The 19,253-nt window shown below is 41.2% G+C and overlaps 1 protein-coding gene across 1 annotated transcript in view; it reads right to left on the reverse strand.

Moving 5' to 3' along the window:
- Nucleotides 1–1,136: 1,136 nt before the first annotated feature.
- Nucleotides 1,137–19,253, reverse strand: part of LOC145659476 (NACHT, LRR and PYD domains-containing protein 3-like) — a 30,874-nt gene continuing 12,757 nt past the window's right edge. The window contains exons 7-12 of the mRNA XM_081722241.1: nt 18,801–18,971; nt 15,344–15,514; nt 11,814–11,984; nt 8,253–8,423; nt 2,576–2,774; nt 1,137–1,142 (exon numbers count right to left, since the gene is read on the reverse strand). Coding sequence (XP_081578367.1) covers nt 1,137–1,142; nt 2,576–2,774; nt 8,253–8,423; nt 11,814–11,984; nt 15,344–15,514; nt 18,801–18,971 — 889 coding nt within the window. The remainder of the gene's footprint in view (nt 1,143–2,575; nt 2,775–8,252; nt 8,424–11,813; nt 11,985–15,343; nt 15,515–18,800; nt 18,972–19,253) is intronic.

Consider the following 19,253-nt stretch of genomic DNA (forward strand, 5'->3'; position numbering starts at 1 on the left):
GATAATAGTTCTGTCTCTCTCTCTCTCACACAGATAATAGTTCTGTCTCTCTCTCTCTCTCACACACAGATAATAGTTCTGTCTCTCTCGCTCTCTCTCTCTCTCTCAGAGATAATAGTTCTGTCTCTCTCTCGCTTTCTCTCTCTCTCACACACACACACAGATAATAGTTGTCACTCTCTCTTTCAGATAATAGTTCTGTCTCTCTCTCACAGACAGATAATAGTTCTGTCTCTCTCTCTCACACACACACACACAGATAATAGTTCTGTCTCTCTCTCACACAAACACACAAAGATAATAGTTCTCGCTCTCTCTCTCCATTTCAGACACACACATCGTTCTGGGCATTGAGAGTTCTGGTAAACTGGGATGTGATGATGTTGTCACTTCACCTCTCTTTTGTCTCTCTAGTTTGTTGACTGAGAGCGGCGGAGTGTTGATCATGCCTGTGGTTCCTTTTAGTTGTGCTGCCACAGCTACATCTGCCAAAGTCCATCTTTGCACATCATAGTTTCCTACTTTACACACCCTCTACCTGGACATGTCTAATAATCTAGTCTCTCTGTCTGCTGAGGTTCACCTACCCCTGATGTCATGACGTTACTGTCTCAGCTGCCATGGCTAATCCCACCACCCCATGATGCCCCCTGTTGTAGCCCCCCACACCTCCACCCCACACAGCTACTTCCCCGCTGCCCTTCATGGATGATCTCATACAGGAAGAGTTTCGGTCATGTGCACACCGTCGGGACCAGACAAGGACTTCTAGAAAACCACACTAGACATTAATTGCTTATTGTTCCATATTTCTTTATTTATTTTTCTCCATCTCACTACTTATTCTGCTCCTTATTGTCTATATTCTTACTACTGTAATGTCCGTTATTGTCCAGAGGACCCCACCAGTTTACAGCCCACCAGAACCAGTGCACCGAGGACACTGTCAGCACTGACATCCAAACGTCTCTCACACATCTGGAGGACATGGACAGTTATGTTCCAGTGCTGTTCACTGATTACAGCTCAGCAGTCAACACAGTCACCCCAACCAAACTGACTGAAACACTCACCACTGGACTCACACCCTCCTTCTGTAAATGGGGCTGAACTTTCTAACAGACAGAATCAGTCAGTCAGAACTGGCAATGTACATCCAGCACAAGGACTGAAAACACTGGGACCCCCCAGGACTGTGTGGCCGCCCAGTATAACACCAGCATCATCAAACTGGTTTGACTGATCACTGGATGAGACAGCATACAGGAGGGAGGTGACAGACATGGTGACATGGTGTCATGACAACAATCTCTCCCTGAATGCAGACAAGACCAAGAAGATGATTGTTGACCCAAGGGGGAAGGAGAAGCAGCAGCACACCCCACTACAGACAGGAGAGATGGAGGTGAACTCCTTCACCTTCCTGGAGTTCACATCAGTGAGGACCTCACCTGGACCCACAACACACCCCACATCAGTGAGGACATCACCTGGTCCTACAACACACACACCCCACATCAGTGAGGACCTCACCTGGACCTACAACACACACACCCCACATCAGTGAGGACCTCACCTGGACCTACAACACACACACCCCACATCAGTGAAGACCTCACCTGGACCTACAACACACACACACACCACATCAGTGAGGACCTCACCTGGACCTACAACACACACACCCCACATCAGTGAGGACCTCACCTGGACCTACAACACACACCCCACATCAGTGAGGACCTCACCTGGACCTACAACAAACACCACATCATAAAGAAATCCCAACAGTATCTGCTGTGTCCTCTGTTTATGTACGATACCCAGCATGACCTGCAGGTTAACACTCTCCTGACATCAGAACTCTGAAAATGTTCAGCTCTTGTTCACAGTTTTATTGACAACAGGAGGAAACGTGAAACTGAATCACATGAAAGACAAATCAACAACAAGCCAGCCACAACAAGTACCGATATACACAAAACACAATGCAGCAAACTTCACAGAGAATAACATTATCCACCAAATAATGATCTGTGATTACAAATAACAATACAATAAACTACACACAACCACAATGTTTTCAAAAGGTATGAGATGTACGCAGACAACTGCATTAGCACGGCTATAATAACTACAATAACTATAATAACTACAATAACTAGAACTCTTGGAGTTGTATTCTCTCACTCTACGATCGCTACACACATAAACCGACTCGCTGCTACTGACACCCTGTGGTTCATAAATGAATTACAACTAACCTCAAAAAATGGAACAGAGTTTATAAACTCCTGACAGAACAGCATCTGTACTTCCTGAGGAGGCTGAGGAAATGTAGCATGTCAACTAAAACTCAGCAGTTCCTACAGGAGAATGATGGAGAGTGAACTCACCAGCCACCACAGTATGATATGGGAACTGCACTACTCAGGAATGGAAGACTCAGTTTTCATTATTTTCTCATTCTCACTCTTTCATAAACACACACAGACACCAACACAGAAACACATATGCACACACACACACACACCCACACACATACACGTAAGCACACACAAACAAACCCACATACGCATGCACACACTAACGTTCCATACCTGAGAGTGTCCAGTCTGCAGTGGGGATCCTCCAGTCTAGCAGAGAGCAGCTTCACTCCTGACTCTCCTGGGTGGTTGTATGTCAGGTCCAGTTCTTTCAGGTGGGAGGGGTTTGACCTCAGAGTTGAAGCCAGAGAAGAACAGCCTTCCTCTGTGACCAAACAACCAGACAGTCTGCAGAAAGGAGGGAAACAGGTAGAGAGAGACAGAGAGTGAGATGCACTTCCAGAGCAGCCTGCATGGGGCAGCTAGAGAGGCTGGTAACTGTAGTGGAGGTTCCTCCACTCTCATCTCTCTCCGGCGTCCTCCATGGCAGATGGTTTTGTTCACTCTTCTCCAGATCGCTGCTGTCTGTGTTTATTTTTGCTCTTATTTTTATTCAGCCCTTCAGAACTCTAGTGCACTATTAACCTACATCAGAAGAACCCCAAAGCTGGACTTACACTGTGTGATTTCAGTGGTCTTATTAGACTGTTACATGTCAGACTGTATGAGATGATGCCAGTAAAATCTTGGCAGAATTCTACATCTGGCTGTGATAACAGGAGTAAAAACACTGTCACATTTCTGGACCTGTGACTCAGAGATAAAGTCTAAGAATCCTAAGCGATGCATACTTTTTTTGGAAGTTGCAAAGCTGATGCAAGACTTTCACAAGTGTCCTCAAGATTACAGATAGCTAGACTGCAAGTAGATACAACTGACAATACAATATAGTCTACAGTAGATACACTAAATATTACAATGTAAGTCACTCTGGATAAAAGCATCTGCCAAATGCTGTAAAAGTAAATATAAATGTACTCTTATGTGGTCATGGAACTGTCTTGGCTTTATAGGACATTTCTGAGAAATAGATATCCAAAATCAACCTGAATGAAACATGAATTCACCCAAAGGTATTATTATTTTAATAGGAGTTTATGAAAAATAGTAGAGTGAAATCTGTCCAAACTTACTCTGCTGATACTCTGCAAATTCAGTCTATACAAAATGAGTGCATTATTTCGCCTAAAGGTAGTTTGACTTTAATATGGATTTATGAACATTGTACAGTGAGTGTCCAAACTTACTCTGCTAATAGTCAAGGGCTTCTACTCACATGTGGTAGTGGAACTGTTTTTGCATTTTGTTAAAATTCATAAAAATATGTAAAACTTCAATATAGATTTATTAATGATCTGGTGATGGCCAAGGGCCACCATTCAATTGGCAGTGGAATATTTCAGCCCTGGAGTTCCCCTGCCCTGCACATTTGCCACATTTCACTAGTGATAACCCCTGTTTCAGCTGGCAGTCAAGATCTATAATAACCTTCTGAGAAACATTATGTAGAAAAAGCATTTTCCACAATGCTTATTAAGCTGTGTAAATATATTACCAATTGTGTTTAATCTAATTATGCAATTAAAGTAGTTCAATCAAGTAAACTGTATTTTGTACTTTTAAATGTAGTAAACGTGCAAGTCCATCGAAGCTCTTAAAAATACAGCGAAATACCGTAAAATCGCGCATATAGGCGCATAATTTAAAGCGCGGACGACTTGACCGTGAATCGCTAAAGCGCGGATAGCGTGATCGCGGTTGTAACCTAGTAACCACCTGTAACCTAGTGACCACCTGTAACCTAGCTACAAGGTTTAAATGTGTTTAAACTGATGTAGGGGACATGACTGATTAATGCACAGCTGTAGTTCATGAACACCAGATGTTATAAATCACATCCCCGTCAAATCTCCCGTCACACCCGCACCCTCCTCCCTCCTGCTCTCAACTACGTGAAGATCCAACCGCATTTCTCCTAAAGACTGTAACTTGATTGTTGCAAAGACAAGAAGTCCAATCTTGCTTATTGACAGTTTGGTCAAATTGTTGAGACTGTTAGCTGGTCAGATATCTGTGCTGAACAGTAAACAACTAAACAAATCAACATAGCTAGACTTTCTTTGCTAACATTACCTAGTTAGCTGTTAGCCATGAATGACGATCAGAGATTGAGTGAAAAACTCATACAGGCTTTGTCTGTCTGTCTTAGTCCATCTACTTTTACTTTTTGTCTGTCCCTTTCTGGTATTTTCCTTTTCTCTTGGAAATCACCATAGCAGCAAATATCCTCCAATTCCAGTTTGAGATTTTCTGTCATTTTCATGATCCACTACAGTTCTCTTCACCTCAGTAAGTTAAAACAGCTCCCCTGATGCTATTGGCCACTGTAATGACGTCATTCAATATTCTGCTGCCCCGGCCGTCCTACCACATATTTGATTGGATAAAATTACTGTCACTCAAAATGAGAACCTGATCACTCATATTCCTGTTACTGCTGGATACAAGTGCTTCTTGGATATTCATGTTATTACTACCTTCATTTTTTTTTTCAAATGGTACAATTTAAAAAATTTGTGGAGTGTTTTTATTGTACCTTTTGACATTTTTTAATACGTCAACATAGACTTCCTAAAAACACAAGGACAACAATCACAAGGTTATTACTGTATTTCTAGACCAAATTGTTTTCTGCTGTTTCGTGTGCTCCCAGTTTTAGTTGAGAAAAATATTAGGAACATTATCTTCACTACATATAATGGTGTTATACTGTTTCTGACCATTCTGGTGCCCTACACACACCCAAACACACCCTGCTGCTACCACACTACAGTTACAGTGAAACTACAAACACTCCATAACTGCAGCCTGATTAGATTTAATAGACAGACTGAACACAGGCATGCTAATAGAACACAGATTTGTACCTTCAGTTTCCAGAGTTGGCTCTGTCCTAGAACAACTCCCCCAGGTCATTGTGCCAGTGTTGGGTAGTGTAGTCTATTGTGTGGCTGCGTGTATCAACATAAAATATCGTGGGTGTAGAAGATTACTGTACATTCACTGAGTGGATTTGAACTTGTTACATCTACTACTGTATTTTCTTTTCCCTCTTCTGGTTTATGTTTAATGAAGACAGGTTTGGGGCGGAGCATGTGTTGGGTTTGGCTTTTATTTGGCATGTTTGTAGATCTCTATTACTTTTTTGTAATAATGGTTTGTGCTCAGAATAAAGTGTCTGTTGTGGTCTCTCCCCCTACACTGGCACATAACAGAGATGTATAAAGGTTGGTATCTCTCTCTAATCATCTGCAGCTGAAATAACCAGCAACTGAAGATGGCTGCCTCCAACACTCCTTTACCATTCATCAAACACTGTAAGATAATACTGATGATGTTCTTCATAATTTGTGAACCCTAAAGACGGCCATGTTACTATATTGTGTGGGATGTAGCTTGGACACATTAAAACTGTAGCATAACCATTGTATTAGAGTGTTGCTATGATCAATGCATTAAATAAGAGTTTTACACATTTTTTTCTCTTTTTTTTAAACAGAACAGTGCCTTGACTCTCCCACTATTTGTATTTTATATCTTTTCCCTGCAAAACACCTTCACTATTGTTTCTGAACTTCTGAGCCCTCCAGACATCTTGTGGTTTTAAGTATTTTCTGTGGTCAGTGTTTGTTCTCCTGTATGGAGGAAGCAGAAAGACAAGGAGCACAGCAAGGGGTCCAGTGAGGAACACATTCCATCAGTGGTGGTCACACACAGATAATAGTTCTGCCTCTCTAACACACAAAAATAGATCTGTCTGTCTCTCTCTCTCTATTTCACACACACACAAACTCACAGATAATAGTTCTGTCTCACACTTACAAATAATAGATCTGTCTCTCTCTCTGTCTCTCTCTCTCTCTATTTCTCTCTCATACACATGCACGCACACACACACACACACACACACACACACACACACAGATAATAGTTGTGTTTCTCTCTCTCTCACACACACACACACACACACACACACACACACACACACACACACACACACACACACACACACACACACACACACACACAAATAATAGTTCTGTCTCTCCCTCACACATGTTTCAATTGAGGTGAAGCATTATAAACAGTAAATGAAACATACTTGTGTCAATCTGTGTAATAAATAAGATTTCAAACAGTAGTCATATTGGCCCTGAACTAAACAGTGTCAGGTCTGGTTTACTGTGTATAAACAGTAGTCATATTGGCCCTGAACTAAACAGTGTGAGGTCTGGTTTACTGTGTATAAACAGTAGTCATATTGGCCATGAACTAAACAGTGTGAGGTCTGGTTTACTGTGTATAAACAGTAGTCATATTGGCTCTGAACTAAACAGGGTGAGGTCTGGTTTACTGTGTATAAACAGTAATCATATTGGCTCTGAACTAAACAGGGTGAGGTCTGGTTTACTGTGTATAAACAGTAGTTATATTGGCCCTGAACTAAACAGTGTGAGGTCTAGTTTACTGTGTATATACAGTAGTCATATTGGTCCTGAACTAATCAGTGTGAGGTCTGATTTACTGGCTGGGAAATAATTTTAGCACCAAATGTCCAGTTGAGGCCTGCAGAACATATTTATTGGGGGGACAGATGGGACCAGAGGACATCTTGTGGTGACACACTAAAATGGGCTTACAGCACAGAGGAATTTCAGGGTACACAAGTTAATACAGTGGTAAAACCACTATTATAGTGTATAATAAACTACATACTGTTTAATTCCTTATCAGATTATGACATTTCACATGAGGTCAGGCAGGGAATCATTAATTAACCCATAAGATTACAATTTGAATGAATCATCACCAGTAAATCAAGGGTGTGGGTTACATAAACATAAATATTATTACCTGAGAAAGGTTTCATTTCTGTCCAGCAGTTAATATTTTATATCACTTACAAGTATCTTCCATTCTTTGATTCATCCCCTTGAAAAAGGTTGTATTTCAAGTTTCCAAAAATTCTGTGTGTGGTTATAATTCTACATTTAGTTATAATTCTACAAGTGTTTATAATTCTGTCTGTGGTTATATTTCTACATATAGTTATATTGCTACATTTGGTTAGAATTCTACGTGTGATTATATTTCTACGTGTGGTTATAATTCTCAGTGTATCTGCATTATGTAGTATCAAATGATGAATTATGGGTGCAGAAATGTCTGATCTAAAGTTCTGATGTAATACAAAACACCACACATGCTATGCACCACATACACACTCAGTGTGTTTACAGTGTTTTCATACATAAACTAGATAAAATCACTCTGAAAATCTTACATTAGAACACTTCAGTTTACAACACAGCTGTTGGAGTTTCTGAATATATTCATCCTGTAAGACATTTTGCTAAATTTCTGCTCTCAGGTGACCAAAAATGCAGCTTGTGGACAAAATACCAAAGCGCCTAGTTGAAGCAGCATTGTAATAAATACACCTGTACATGTGGACAAGGACTCATCTGTGTCGCCTCTTTACAATGTTATATTTCTCTTCTAGACTTGAATAAACGCTCATGCATCACAAATGTAACTCTTTGTCTTCACAGTGTGGTTATTTAATGAAATGCAGTGAGGTTTCAACAGAAAACTATATTTAGAAATATTTAGAGAAGAGAACTTTATAATATAATATAAAAGTGTCAATTTCCTTGCATTGCCTTGTCTGGGAATGTTTGTTTAATACTGTACTATAAGGGAGTTGACACTGACCGTTTTAAAATGGCTCTTTATTTACATTCAAAAATAGTCACAGAAACTCACCTGAGAATCTCCAGTTTACAGTGTGAACTCTTCAGTCCAGCACAGAGCTGCTCCACTCCTGAATTCTGCAGGTCATTATTATTCATCTCCAGCTCTCTCAGTGAGTTTTCTGTCTGTAGAACTGATGTGAGAGATTTGCAAGACTCTTCCGTGAGACCACAGCCAGATAGTCTGTAAAAGATTAAATACAGTAAATAATGTAGTTCAGTCAGAGGATGATGAATTAAAAGATCTGAACTGCTAATAAAAATGAAAAGAGCTTGATAGGTCTGGAACACACTGATACATTTTCAGCCTTTTAATTTTACAAACACAGCAACATTTCAACACTACTGTGTCTTCATCAAAGACAAAACGAACAAAGACATGACAAATAACATTCATTATCAACCTAAGACAGGTGACCAAATAATGGATGGTTGGCTCATAAGTCAGTGAATGGCAGTTACCATAATCAGAGTCCAAATATCAAAATATCCCACCCCTAACACCATAAAAGGAAACAGAACAACATAGATCTCATTTAATGTTTCACAAATTCAAATACACTAATATACAAACAGAAAATATTGTTGGAAGACATGCAGAGTAGTGATTATGGAGGAATAAACACTGCATTAGTGATTATGGAGGAATAAACACTGTAGTATTGCTTATAGAGGAATAAACACTGCAGTATTGATTATGGAAGAATAAACACCGCAGTAGTGATTATGGAGGAATAAACACTGCAGTAGTGATTATGGAGGAATAAACACTGCAGTATTGATTGGACAGAATGCAGACAGCATAATCTTTTACTAGTGTTTACATTCCTGTGCTCACACTATGAGTCACTGATCATGAAACATTCTCTTCTGCCTTTGCTTTTCCCAGTGAGGTCCTCAGTTCTGTCTTTGTGGTGCACCGAGAATCCCGGAGGCTCAATAGCTGAGTCAGGGACCCCATCAGTCAGTCAGGTGTGTGTGACTCAAAACCGATCAGTCAGTCAGGTGTGTGTGTGACTCACACCCCATCAGTCAGTCAGGTGTGTGTGTGACTCACACCCCATCAGTCAGTCAGGTGTGTGTGTGACTCAGACACAATCAGTCAGTTAAGTGTGTGTGACTCAGAACCCATCAGTCAGTTAAGTGTGTGTGAGGCAACTATCTCATGTCTGCTGTTGACATGAAATGTGTCCCTGGAGTTTGTCCTTCATGGACTGCATGTGTGCAGTAAAATACTGGGGAGAAGAGGACGGTTCACATGTTTCAGTTGGATCAGAACTTCAACTGACAATATCGCTACTTCACACAACTAATTTATTCGCTAAAATCAACCATTTACATTAACACAAAAAAACAACAACTAAACAAGTCAGCAGACCTCTGGGGCTACAGTCAGAGTGGACACAGCTGACACTACAGCAGACCTGTGGGGCTACAGTGAGAGTGGACACAGCTGACACTACAGCAGACCTGTGGGGCTACAGTCAGAGTGGACACAGCTGACACTACAGCAGACCTGTGGGACTACAGTGAGAGTGGACACAGCTGACACTACAGCAGACCTGTGGGGCTACAGTGAGAGTGGACACAGCTGACACTACAGCAGACGTGTGGGGCTACAGTGAGAGTGGACACAGCTGACACTACAGCAGACCTGTGGGGTTACAGTGAGAGTGGACACAGCTGACACTACAGCAGAGCTGTGGGACTACAATGAGAGTGGACACAGCTGACACTACAACAGAGCTGTGGGGCTACAGTGAGAGTGGACACAGCTGACACTACAGCAGAGCTGTGGGGCTACAGTGAGAGTTGACACAGCTGACACTACAGCAGACCTGTGGGGCTACAGTGAGAATGGACACAGCTGACACTACAGCAGACCTGTGGGGCTACAGTGAGAGTGGACACAGCTGACACTACAGCAGAGCTGTGGGACTACAGTGAGAGTGGACACAGCTGACACTACAGCAGACCTGTGGGGCTACAGTGAGAGTGGACACAGCTGGCTCCTTTGTCCCTGTCTGCTGTGTTCACTCTCTTCCATGTCCTCCTCCTGGACACTTTCACCATCAAGTTCTTCTGTCTTTTCTCTCTCCTGCTGTCTTCTTACTAAAGAAGGTGGCCATGGCAATAGCATTACTCTTTCTCTTCATCCTGGTTGTTTTCTGTCTCTCTATACTAACTGTAAACGAACAAGCAGGAGTATTTTATATTCTAGCAATTTCCTTAGATTTAAGGAAGCTAACATTAGCCTCATTAGCTTTGTTACAGTACATCAGGCACCCAGCATGCCACACACACACACACACACACACACACACACACACACACACACACACACACACACACACACACACACTTCACTCCTTCTCTCCTCCTAATCTCCTGATTACTGTGTCTTGTGTGTCTTTCTTTCTCTCTTGTAATTAAGTCCATAGGTTCACTCGTCCAGTGCTGAACATTGTTCCTCACTACTGTGTTCAGATGTCCTGAGTTTACTGTCAGCTGTCTGCTCAGTTTCTCTCTCTGCTGACTCCACATCTTCTTCTATCACTGTTCTATTTTTGTTTGATGTCTCTGGCTTAATTAAAAAATTAGCAGCCAACATTCACTCCTACGTCAAGCTAATACGACGTTAGCGTGAGGTATCTAGGTGTAGTAACCAACAATATACTGTAACTTGGCAAGCTTAAAGTTACTAATATTAGCCAGATACATGTTTCATAAAAACACCCGTGGAGAGAGACCACAGGTTTATCTTAAGGAATAACCAATAAACTTTTCAGTTCTATTGAATGAATATTAATTTGTTGCGTTCTTTCTTCCAGCACGGCTGTCAGTTCAGCTCATCTCAACATATGTTGAACACACCGTGTAGATCATAATGAGAACAGGGTCTCCCACCCATAAATGCAAGGGAATCGTGTGATTGTAAAACAGTCCTGTTACGTGTCCAGAACCTCAATGGTTCAGCTTTAAATGTTTTAATTAAGATTTTAAGGGCTTTTATTTGCAGAGAGATTAGAATGACTGATGTTTACAGTGTTTTCATACATAAACTAGACAAAATCACTCAGTGAAAATCTTACATTAGAACACTTCAGTTTACAACACAGCTGTTGGAGTTTCTGAATATATTCATCCTGTAAGACATTTTGCTAAATTTCTGCTCTCAGGTGACCAAAAATGCAGCTTGTGGACAAAATGCCAAAGCGCCTAGTTGAAGCAGCATTGTAATAAATACACCTGTACATGTGGACAAGGACTCATCTGTGTCTCCTCTTTACAATGTTATATTTCTCTTCTAGACTTGAATAACCGCTCATGCATCACAAATGTAACTCTTTGTCTCCACAGTGTGGTTATTTAATGAAATGCAGTGAGGTTTAAACAGAAAACTATATTTAGAAATATTTAGAGAAGAGAACTTTATAATATAATATAAAAGTGTCAATTTCCTTGCATTGCCTTGTCTGGGAATGTTTGTTTAATACTGTACTATAAGGGAGTTGACACTGACCTTTTTAAAATGGCTCTTTATTTACATTCAAAAATAGTCACAGAAACTCACCTGAGAATCTCCAGTTTACAGTGTGAACTCTTCAGTCCAGCACAGAGCTGCTCCACTCCTGAATTCTGCAGGTCATTATTATTCATCGCCAGCTCTCTCAGTGAGTTTTCTGTTTGTAGAACTGATGTGAGAGATTTGCAAGAATCTTCCATGAGACCACAGCCAGATAGTCTGTAAAAGAGTAAATACAGTAAATAATGTAGTTCAGTCAGAGGATGATGAATTAAAAGATCTGAACTGCTAATAAAAATGTAAAGAGCTTGATAGGTCTGGAACACACTGATACATTTTCAGCCTTTTAATTTTACAAACACAGCAACATTTCAACACTACTGTGTCTTCATCAAAGACAAAACGAACAAAGACATGATAAATAACATTCATTAGCAACCTAAGACAGGTGACCAAATAATGGATGGTTGGTTCATAAGTCAGTGAATGGCAGTTACCATAATCAGAGTCCAAATATCAAAATATCCCACCCCTAACACCATAACAGGAAACAGAACAACATAGATCTCATTCAATGTTTCACAAATTCAAATACACTAATATACAAACAGAAAATATTGTTGGAAGACATGCAGAGTAGTGATTATGGAGGAATAAACACTGCATTAGTGATTATGGAGTAATGAACACTGCAGTATTGATTATGGAGGAATGAACATTGCAGTAGTGAATATTAGTGTATGAACACTGCAGTAGTAATGATGGTGGGATGAACACTGCAGTAGTGATTATGGAGGAATGGACAGAATGCAGACAGCATAATCTTTTACTAGTGTTTACATTCCTGTGCTCACACTATGAGTCACTGATCATGAAACATTCTCCTCTGCCTTTGCTTTTCCCAGTGAGGTCCTGAGTTCTGTCTTTGTGGTGCACCGAGAATCCCGGGGGTTCAATAATTGAGTCAGGGACCCCATCAGTCAGTCAAGTGTGTGTGAGGCAGACCCCATCAGTCAGTCAGGTGTGTATGACTCAGACCCCATCAGTCAGTCAGGTGTGTGTGAGGCAGAACCCATCAGTCAGTTAAGTGTGTGTGAGGCAACTATCTCATGTCTGCTGTTGACATGAAATGTGTCCCTGGCGTTTGTCCTTCATGGACTGTATGTGTGCAGTAAAATACTGGGGAGAAGAGGACGGTTCACATGTTTCAGTTGGATCAGAACTTCAACTCACAATATCGCTACTTCACACAACTAATTTATTCACTAAAATCAACCATTTACATTAACACAAAAAAACAACAACTAAACAAGTCAGCAGACCTCTGGGGCTACAGTCAGAGTGGATACAGCTGACACTACAGCAGACCAGTGGGGCTACAGTGAGAGTGGACACAGCTGACACTACAGGAGACCTGTGGGGCTACAGTGAGAGTGGACACAGCTGACACTACAGCAGAGCTGTGGGACTACAGTGAGAGTGGACACAGCTGACACTACAGCAGACCTGTGGGGCTACATTGAGAGTGGACACAGCTGACACTACAGCAGACCTGTGGGGCTACAGTGAGAGTGGACACAGCTGACACTACAGCAGACCTGTGGGGCTACAATGAGAGTGGACACAGCTGACACTACAGCAGACGTGTGGGGCTACAGTGAGAGTGGACACAGCTGACACTACAGCAGAGCTGTGGGACTACAATGAGAGTGGACACAGCTGACACTACAGCAGAGCTGTGGGGCTACAGTGAGAGTGGACACAGCTGACACTACAGCAGAGCTGTGGGGCTACAGTGAGAGTGGACACAGCTGACACTACAGCAGACCTGTGGGGCTACAGTGAGAGTGGACACAGCTGACACTACAGCAGACCTGTGGGGCTACAGTGAGAGTGGACACAGCTGACACTACAGCAGAGCTGTGGGACTACAGTGAGAGTGGACACAGCTGACACTACAGCAGACCTGTGGGGCTACAGTGAGAGTGGACACAGCTGGCTCCTTTGTCCCTGTCTGCTGTGTTCACTCTCTTCCATGTCCTCCTCCTGGACACTTTCACCATCAAGTTCTTCTGTCTTTTCTCTCTCCTGCTGTCTTCTTACTAAAGAAGGTGGCCATGGCAATAGCATTACTCTTTCTCTTCATCCTGGTTGTTTTCTGTCTCTCTATACTAACTGTAAACGAACAAGCAGGAGTATTTTATATTCTAGCAATTTCCTTAGATTTAAGGAAGCTAACATTAGCCTCATTAGCTTTGTTACAGTACATCAGGCACCCAGCATGCCACACACACACACACACACACACACACACACACACACACACACACACACACACACACACACACACACACACACACACACACTTCACTCCTTCTCTCCTCCTAATCTCCTGATTACTGTGTCTTGTGTGTCTTTCTTTCTCTCTTGTAATTAAGTCCATAGGTTCACTCGTCCAGTGCTGAACATTGTTCCTCACTACTGTGTTCAGATGTCCTGAGTTTACTGTCAGCTGTCTGCTCAGTTTCTCTCTCTGCTGACTCCACATCTTCTTCTATCACTGTTCTATTTTTGTTTGATGTCTCTGGCTTAATTAAAAAATTAGCAGCCAACATTCACTCCTACGTCAAGCTAATACGACGTTAGCGTGAGGTATCTAGGTGTAGTAACCAACAATATACTGTAACTTGGCAAGCTTAAAGTTACTAATATTAGCCAGATACATGTTTCATAAAAACACCCGTGGAGAGAGACCACAGGTTTATCTTAAGGAATAACCAATATACTTTTCAGTTCTATTGAATGAATATTAATTTGTTGCGTTCTTTCTTCCAGCACGGCTGTCAGTTCAGCTCATCTCAACATATGTTGAACACACCGTGTAGATCATAATGAGAACAGGGTCTCCCACCCATAAATGCAAGGGAATCGTGTGATTGTAAAACAGTCCTGTTACGTGTCCAGAACCTCAATGGTTCAGCTTTAAATGTTTTAATTAAGATTTTAAGGGCTTTTATTTGCAGAGAGATTAGAATGACTGATGTTTACAGTGTTTTCATACATAAACTAGACAAAATCACTCAGTGAAAATCTTACATTAGAACACTTCAGTTTACAACACAGCTGTTGGAGTTTCTGAATATATTCATCCTGTAAGACATTTTGCTAAATTTCTGCTCTCAGGTGCCCAAAAATGCAGCTTGTGGACAAAATGCCAAAGCGCCTAGTTGAAGCAGCATTGTAATAAATACACCTGTACATGTGGACAAGGACTCATCTGTGTATCCTCTTTACAATGTTATATTTCTCTTCTAGACTTGAATAACCGCTCATGCATCACAAATGTAGCTCTTTGTCTCCACAGTGTGGTTATTTAATGAAATGCAGTGAGGTTTAAACAGAAAACTATATTTAGAAATATTTAGAGAAGAGAACTTTATAATATAATATAAAAGTGTCAATTTCCTTGCATTGCCTTGTCTGGGAATGTTTGTTTAATACTGTACTATAAGGGAGTTGACACTGACCATTTTAAAATGGCTCTTTATTTACATTCAAAAATAGTCACAGAAACTCACCTGAGAATCTCCAGTTTACAGTGTGAACTCTTCAGTCCAGCACAGAGCTGCTCCACTCCTGAATTCTGCAGGTCATTATTATTCATCGCCAGCTCTCTCAGTGAGTTTTCTGTTTGTAGAACTGATGTGAGAGATTTGCAAGAATCTTCCGTGAGACCACAGCCAGATAGTCTGTAAAAGAGTAAATACAGTAAATAATGTAGTTCAGTCAGAGGATGATGAATTAAAAGATCTGAACTGCTAATAAAAATGTAAAGAGCTTGATAGGTCTGGAACACACTGATACATTTTCAGCCTTTTAATTTTACAAACACAGCAACATTTCAACACTACTGTGTCTTCATCAAAGACAAAACGAACAAAGACATGATAAATAACATTCATTAGCAACCTAAGACAGGTGACCAAATAATGGATGGTTGGTTCATAAGTCAGTGAATGGCAGTTACCATAATCAGAGTCCAAATATCAAAATATCCCACCCCTAACACCATAACAGGAAACAGAACAACATAGATCTCATTCAATGTTTCACAAATTCAAATACACTAATATACAAACAGAAAATATTGTTGGAAGACATGCAGAGTAGTGATTATGGAGGAATAAACACTGCATTAGTGATTATGGAGTAATGAACACTGCAGTATTGATTATGGAGGAATGAACATTGCAGTAGTGAATATTAGTGTATGAACACTGCAGTAGTAATGATGGTGGGAAGAACACTGCAGTAGTGATTATGGAGGAATGGACAGAATGCAGACAGCATAATCTTTTACTAGTGTTTACATTCCTGTGCTCACACTATGAGTCACTGATCATGAAACATTCTCCTCTGCCTTTGCTTTTCCAAGTGAGGTCCTGAGTTCTGTCTTTGTGGTGCACCGAGAATCCCGGGGGTTCAATAATTGAGTCAGGGACCCCATCAGTCAGTCAAGTGTGTGTGAGGCAGACCCCATCAGTCAGTCAGGTGTGTATGACTCAGACCCCATCAGTCAGTCAGGTGTGTGTGAGGCAGAACCCATCAGTCAGTTAAGTGTGTGTGAGGCAACTATCTCATGTCCGCTGCTGACATGAAATGTGTCCCTGGCGTTTGTCCTTCATGGACTGCATGTGTGCAGTAAAATACTGGGGAGAAGAGGACGGTTCACATGTTTCAGTTGGATCAGAACTTCAACTCACAATATCGCTACTTCACACAACTAATTTATTCACTAAAATCAACCATTTACATTAACACAAAAAAACAACAACTAAACAAGTCAGCAGACCTCTGGGGCTACAGTCAGAGTGGACACAGCTGACACTACAGCAGACCAGTGGGGCTACAGTGAGAGTGGACACAGCTGACACTACAGGAGACCTGTGGGGCTACAGTGAGAGTGGACACAGCTGACACTACAGCAGACCTGTGGGGCTACATTGAGAGTGGACACAGCTGACACTACAGGAGACCTGTGGGGCTACAGTGAGAGTGGACACAGCTGACACTACAGCAGACCTGTGGGGCTACATTGAGAGTGGACACAGCTGACACTACAGCAGACCTGTGGGGCTACAGTGAGAGTGGACACAGCTGACACTACAGCAGACCTGTGGGGCTACAGTGAGAGTGGACACAGCTGACACTACAGCAGAGCTGTGGGACTACAGTGAGAGTGGACACAGCTGACACTACAGCAGACCTGTGGGGCTACAGTGAGAGTGGACACAGCTGACACTACAGCAGAGCTGTGGGACTACAGTGAGAGTGGACACAGCTGACACTACAGCAGACCTGTGGGGCTACAGTGAGAGTGGACACAGCTGACACTACAGCAGAGCTGTGGGGCTACAGTGAGAGTAGACACAGCTGGCTCCTCTGTCTCTATCTGCTGTGTCCACTCTCTTCCATGTCCTCCTCCTGGACACTTTCACCATCTTCTGTCTTTTCTCTCTCCTGCTGTCTTCTTACTAAAGAAGGTGGCCATGGCAATAGCATTACTCTTTCTCTTCATCCTGGTTGTTTTCTGTCTCTCTATACTAACTGTAAATGAACAAGCAGGAGTATTTTATATTCTAGCAATTTCCTTAGATTTAAGGAAGCTAACATTAGCCTCATTAGCTTTGTTACAGTACATCAGGCACCCAGTGTGACACACACACACACACACACACACACACACACACACACACACACACACACACACACACACACACACATACACACACACACACACACACACACACACACACTTCACTCCTTCTCTCCTCCTAATCTCCTGATTATTGATTACTGTGTCTTGTGTGTCTTTCTTTCTCTCTTGTAATTAAGTCCACAGGTTCACTCGTCCAGTGCTGAACATTGTTCCTCACTACTGTGTTCAGATGTCCTGAGTTTACTGTCAGCTGTCTGCTCAGTTTCTCTCTCTGCTGACTCCACATCTTCTACTATCACTGTTCTATTTTTGTTTGATGTCTCTGGCTTGATGAAAAAATTAGCAGCCAACATTCACTCCTAAGTCAAGCTAACATGATGTTAGCATGAGGTATCTAGGTGTAGTAACCAACAATATATTGTAACTTGGCAAGCTTAAGGTTACTAATATTAGCCAGATACATGTTTCATAAAAACACCCGTGGAGAGAGATCACAGGTTTATCTTAAGGAATAACCAATAAACTTTTCAGTTCTATTGAATGAATATTAACTTGTTGCGTTCTTTCCTCCAGCACGGCTGTCAGTTCAGCTCATCTCAACATATGTTGAACACACCGTGTAGATCATATTGAGAACAGGGTCTCCCACCCATAAATGCAAGGGAATCGTGTGATTGTAAAAGAGTCCTGTAATGTGTCCAGAACCTCAATGGTTCAGCTTTAAATGTTTTAATTAAGATTTTAAGGGCTTTTATTTGCAGAGAGATTAGAATGACTGATGTTTACAGTGTTTCCATACATAAACTAGATAAAATCACTCAGTGAAAATCTTACATTAGAACACTTCAGTTTACAACACAGCTGTTGGAGTTTCTGAATATATTCATCCTGTAAGACATTTTGCTAAATGTCTGCTCTCAGGTGACCAAAAATGCAGCTTGTGGACAAAATGCCAAAGCGCCTAGTTGAAGCAGCATTGTAATAAATACACCTGTACATGTGGACAAGGACTCATCTGTGTCTCCTCTTTACAATGTTATATTTCTCTTCTAGACTTGAATAAACGCTCATGCATCACAAATGTAACTCTTTGTCTCCACAGTGTGGTTATTTAATGAAATGCAGTGAGGTTTCAACAGAAAACTATATTTAGAAATATTTAGAGAAGATAACTTTATAATATAATATAAAAGTGTATATTTCCTTGCACTGCCTTGTCTGGCAATGTTTGTTTAATACTGTACTATAAGGGAGTTGACACTGACCTTTTTAAAATGGCTCTTTATTTATATTCAAAAATAGTCACAGAAACTCACCTGAGAATCTCCAGTTTACAGTGTGAACTCTTCAGTCCAGCACAGAGCTGCTCCACTCCTGAATTCTGCAGGTCATTATTATTCATCTCCAGCTCTCTCAGTGAGTTTTCTGTTTGTAGAACTGATGTGAGAGATTTGCAAGACTCTTCCATGAGACCACAGCCAGATAGTCTGTAAAAGAGTAAATACAGTAAATAATGTAGTTCAGTCAGAGGATGATGAATTAAAAGATCTGAACTGCTAATTAAAATGTAAAGAGCTTGATAGGTCTGGAACACACTGATACATTTTCAGCCTTTTAATTTTACAAACACAGCAACATTTCAACACTACTGTGTCTTCATCAAAGACAAAATGAACAAAGACATGACAAATAACATTCATTAGCAACCTAAGACAGGTGACCAAATAATGGATGGTTGGTTCATAAGTCAGTGAATGGCAGTTACCATA

Source organism: Electrophorus electricus, chromosome 1 (assembly GCF_041902795.1).
Source record: "Electrophorus electricus isolate QZ-2024a chromosome 1, ASM4190279v1, whole genome shotgun sequence".
Classification (NCBI taxonomy): domain Eukaryota; kingdom Metazoa; phylum Chordata; class Actinopteri; order Gymnotiformes; family Gymnotidae; genus Electrophorus; species Electrophorus electricus.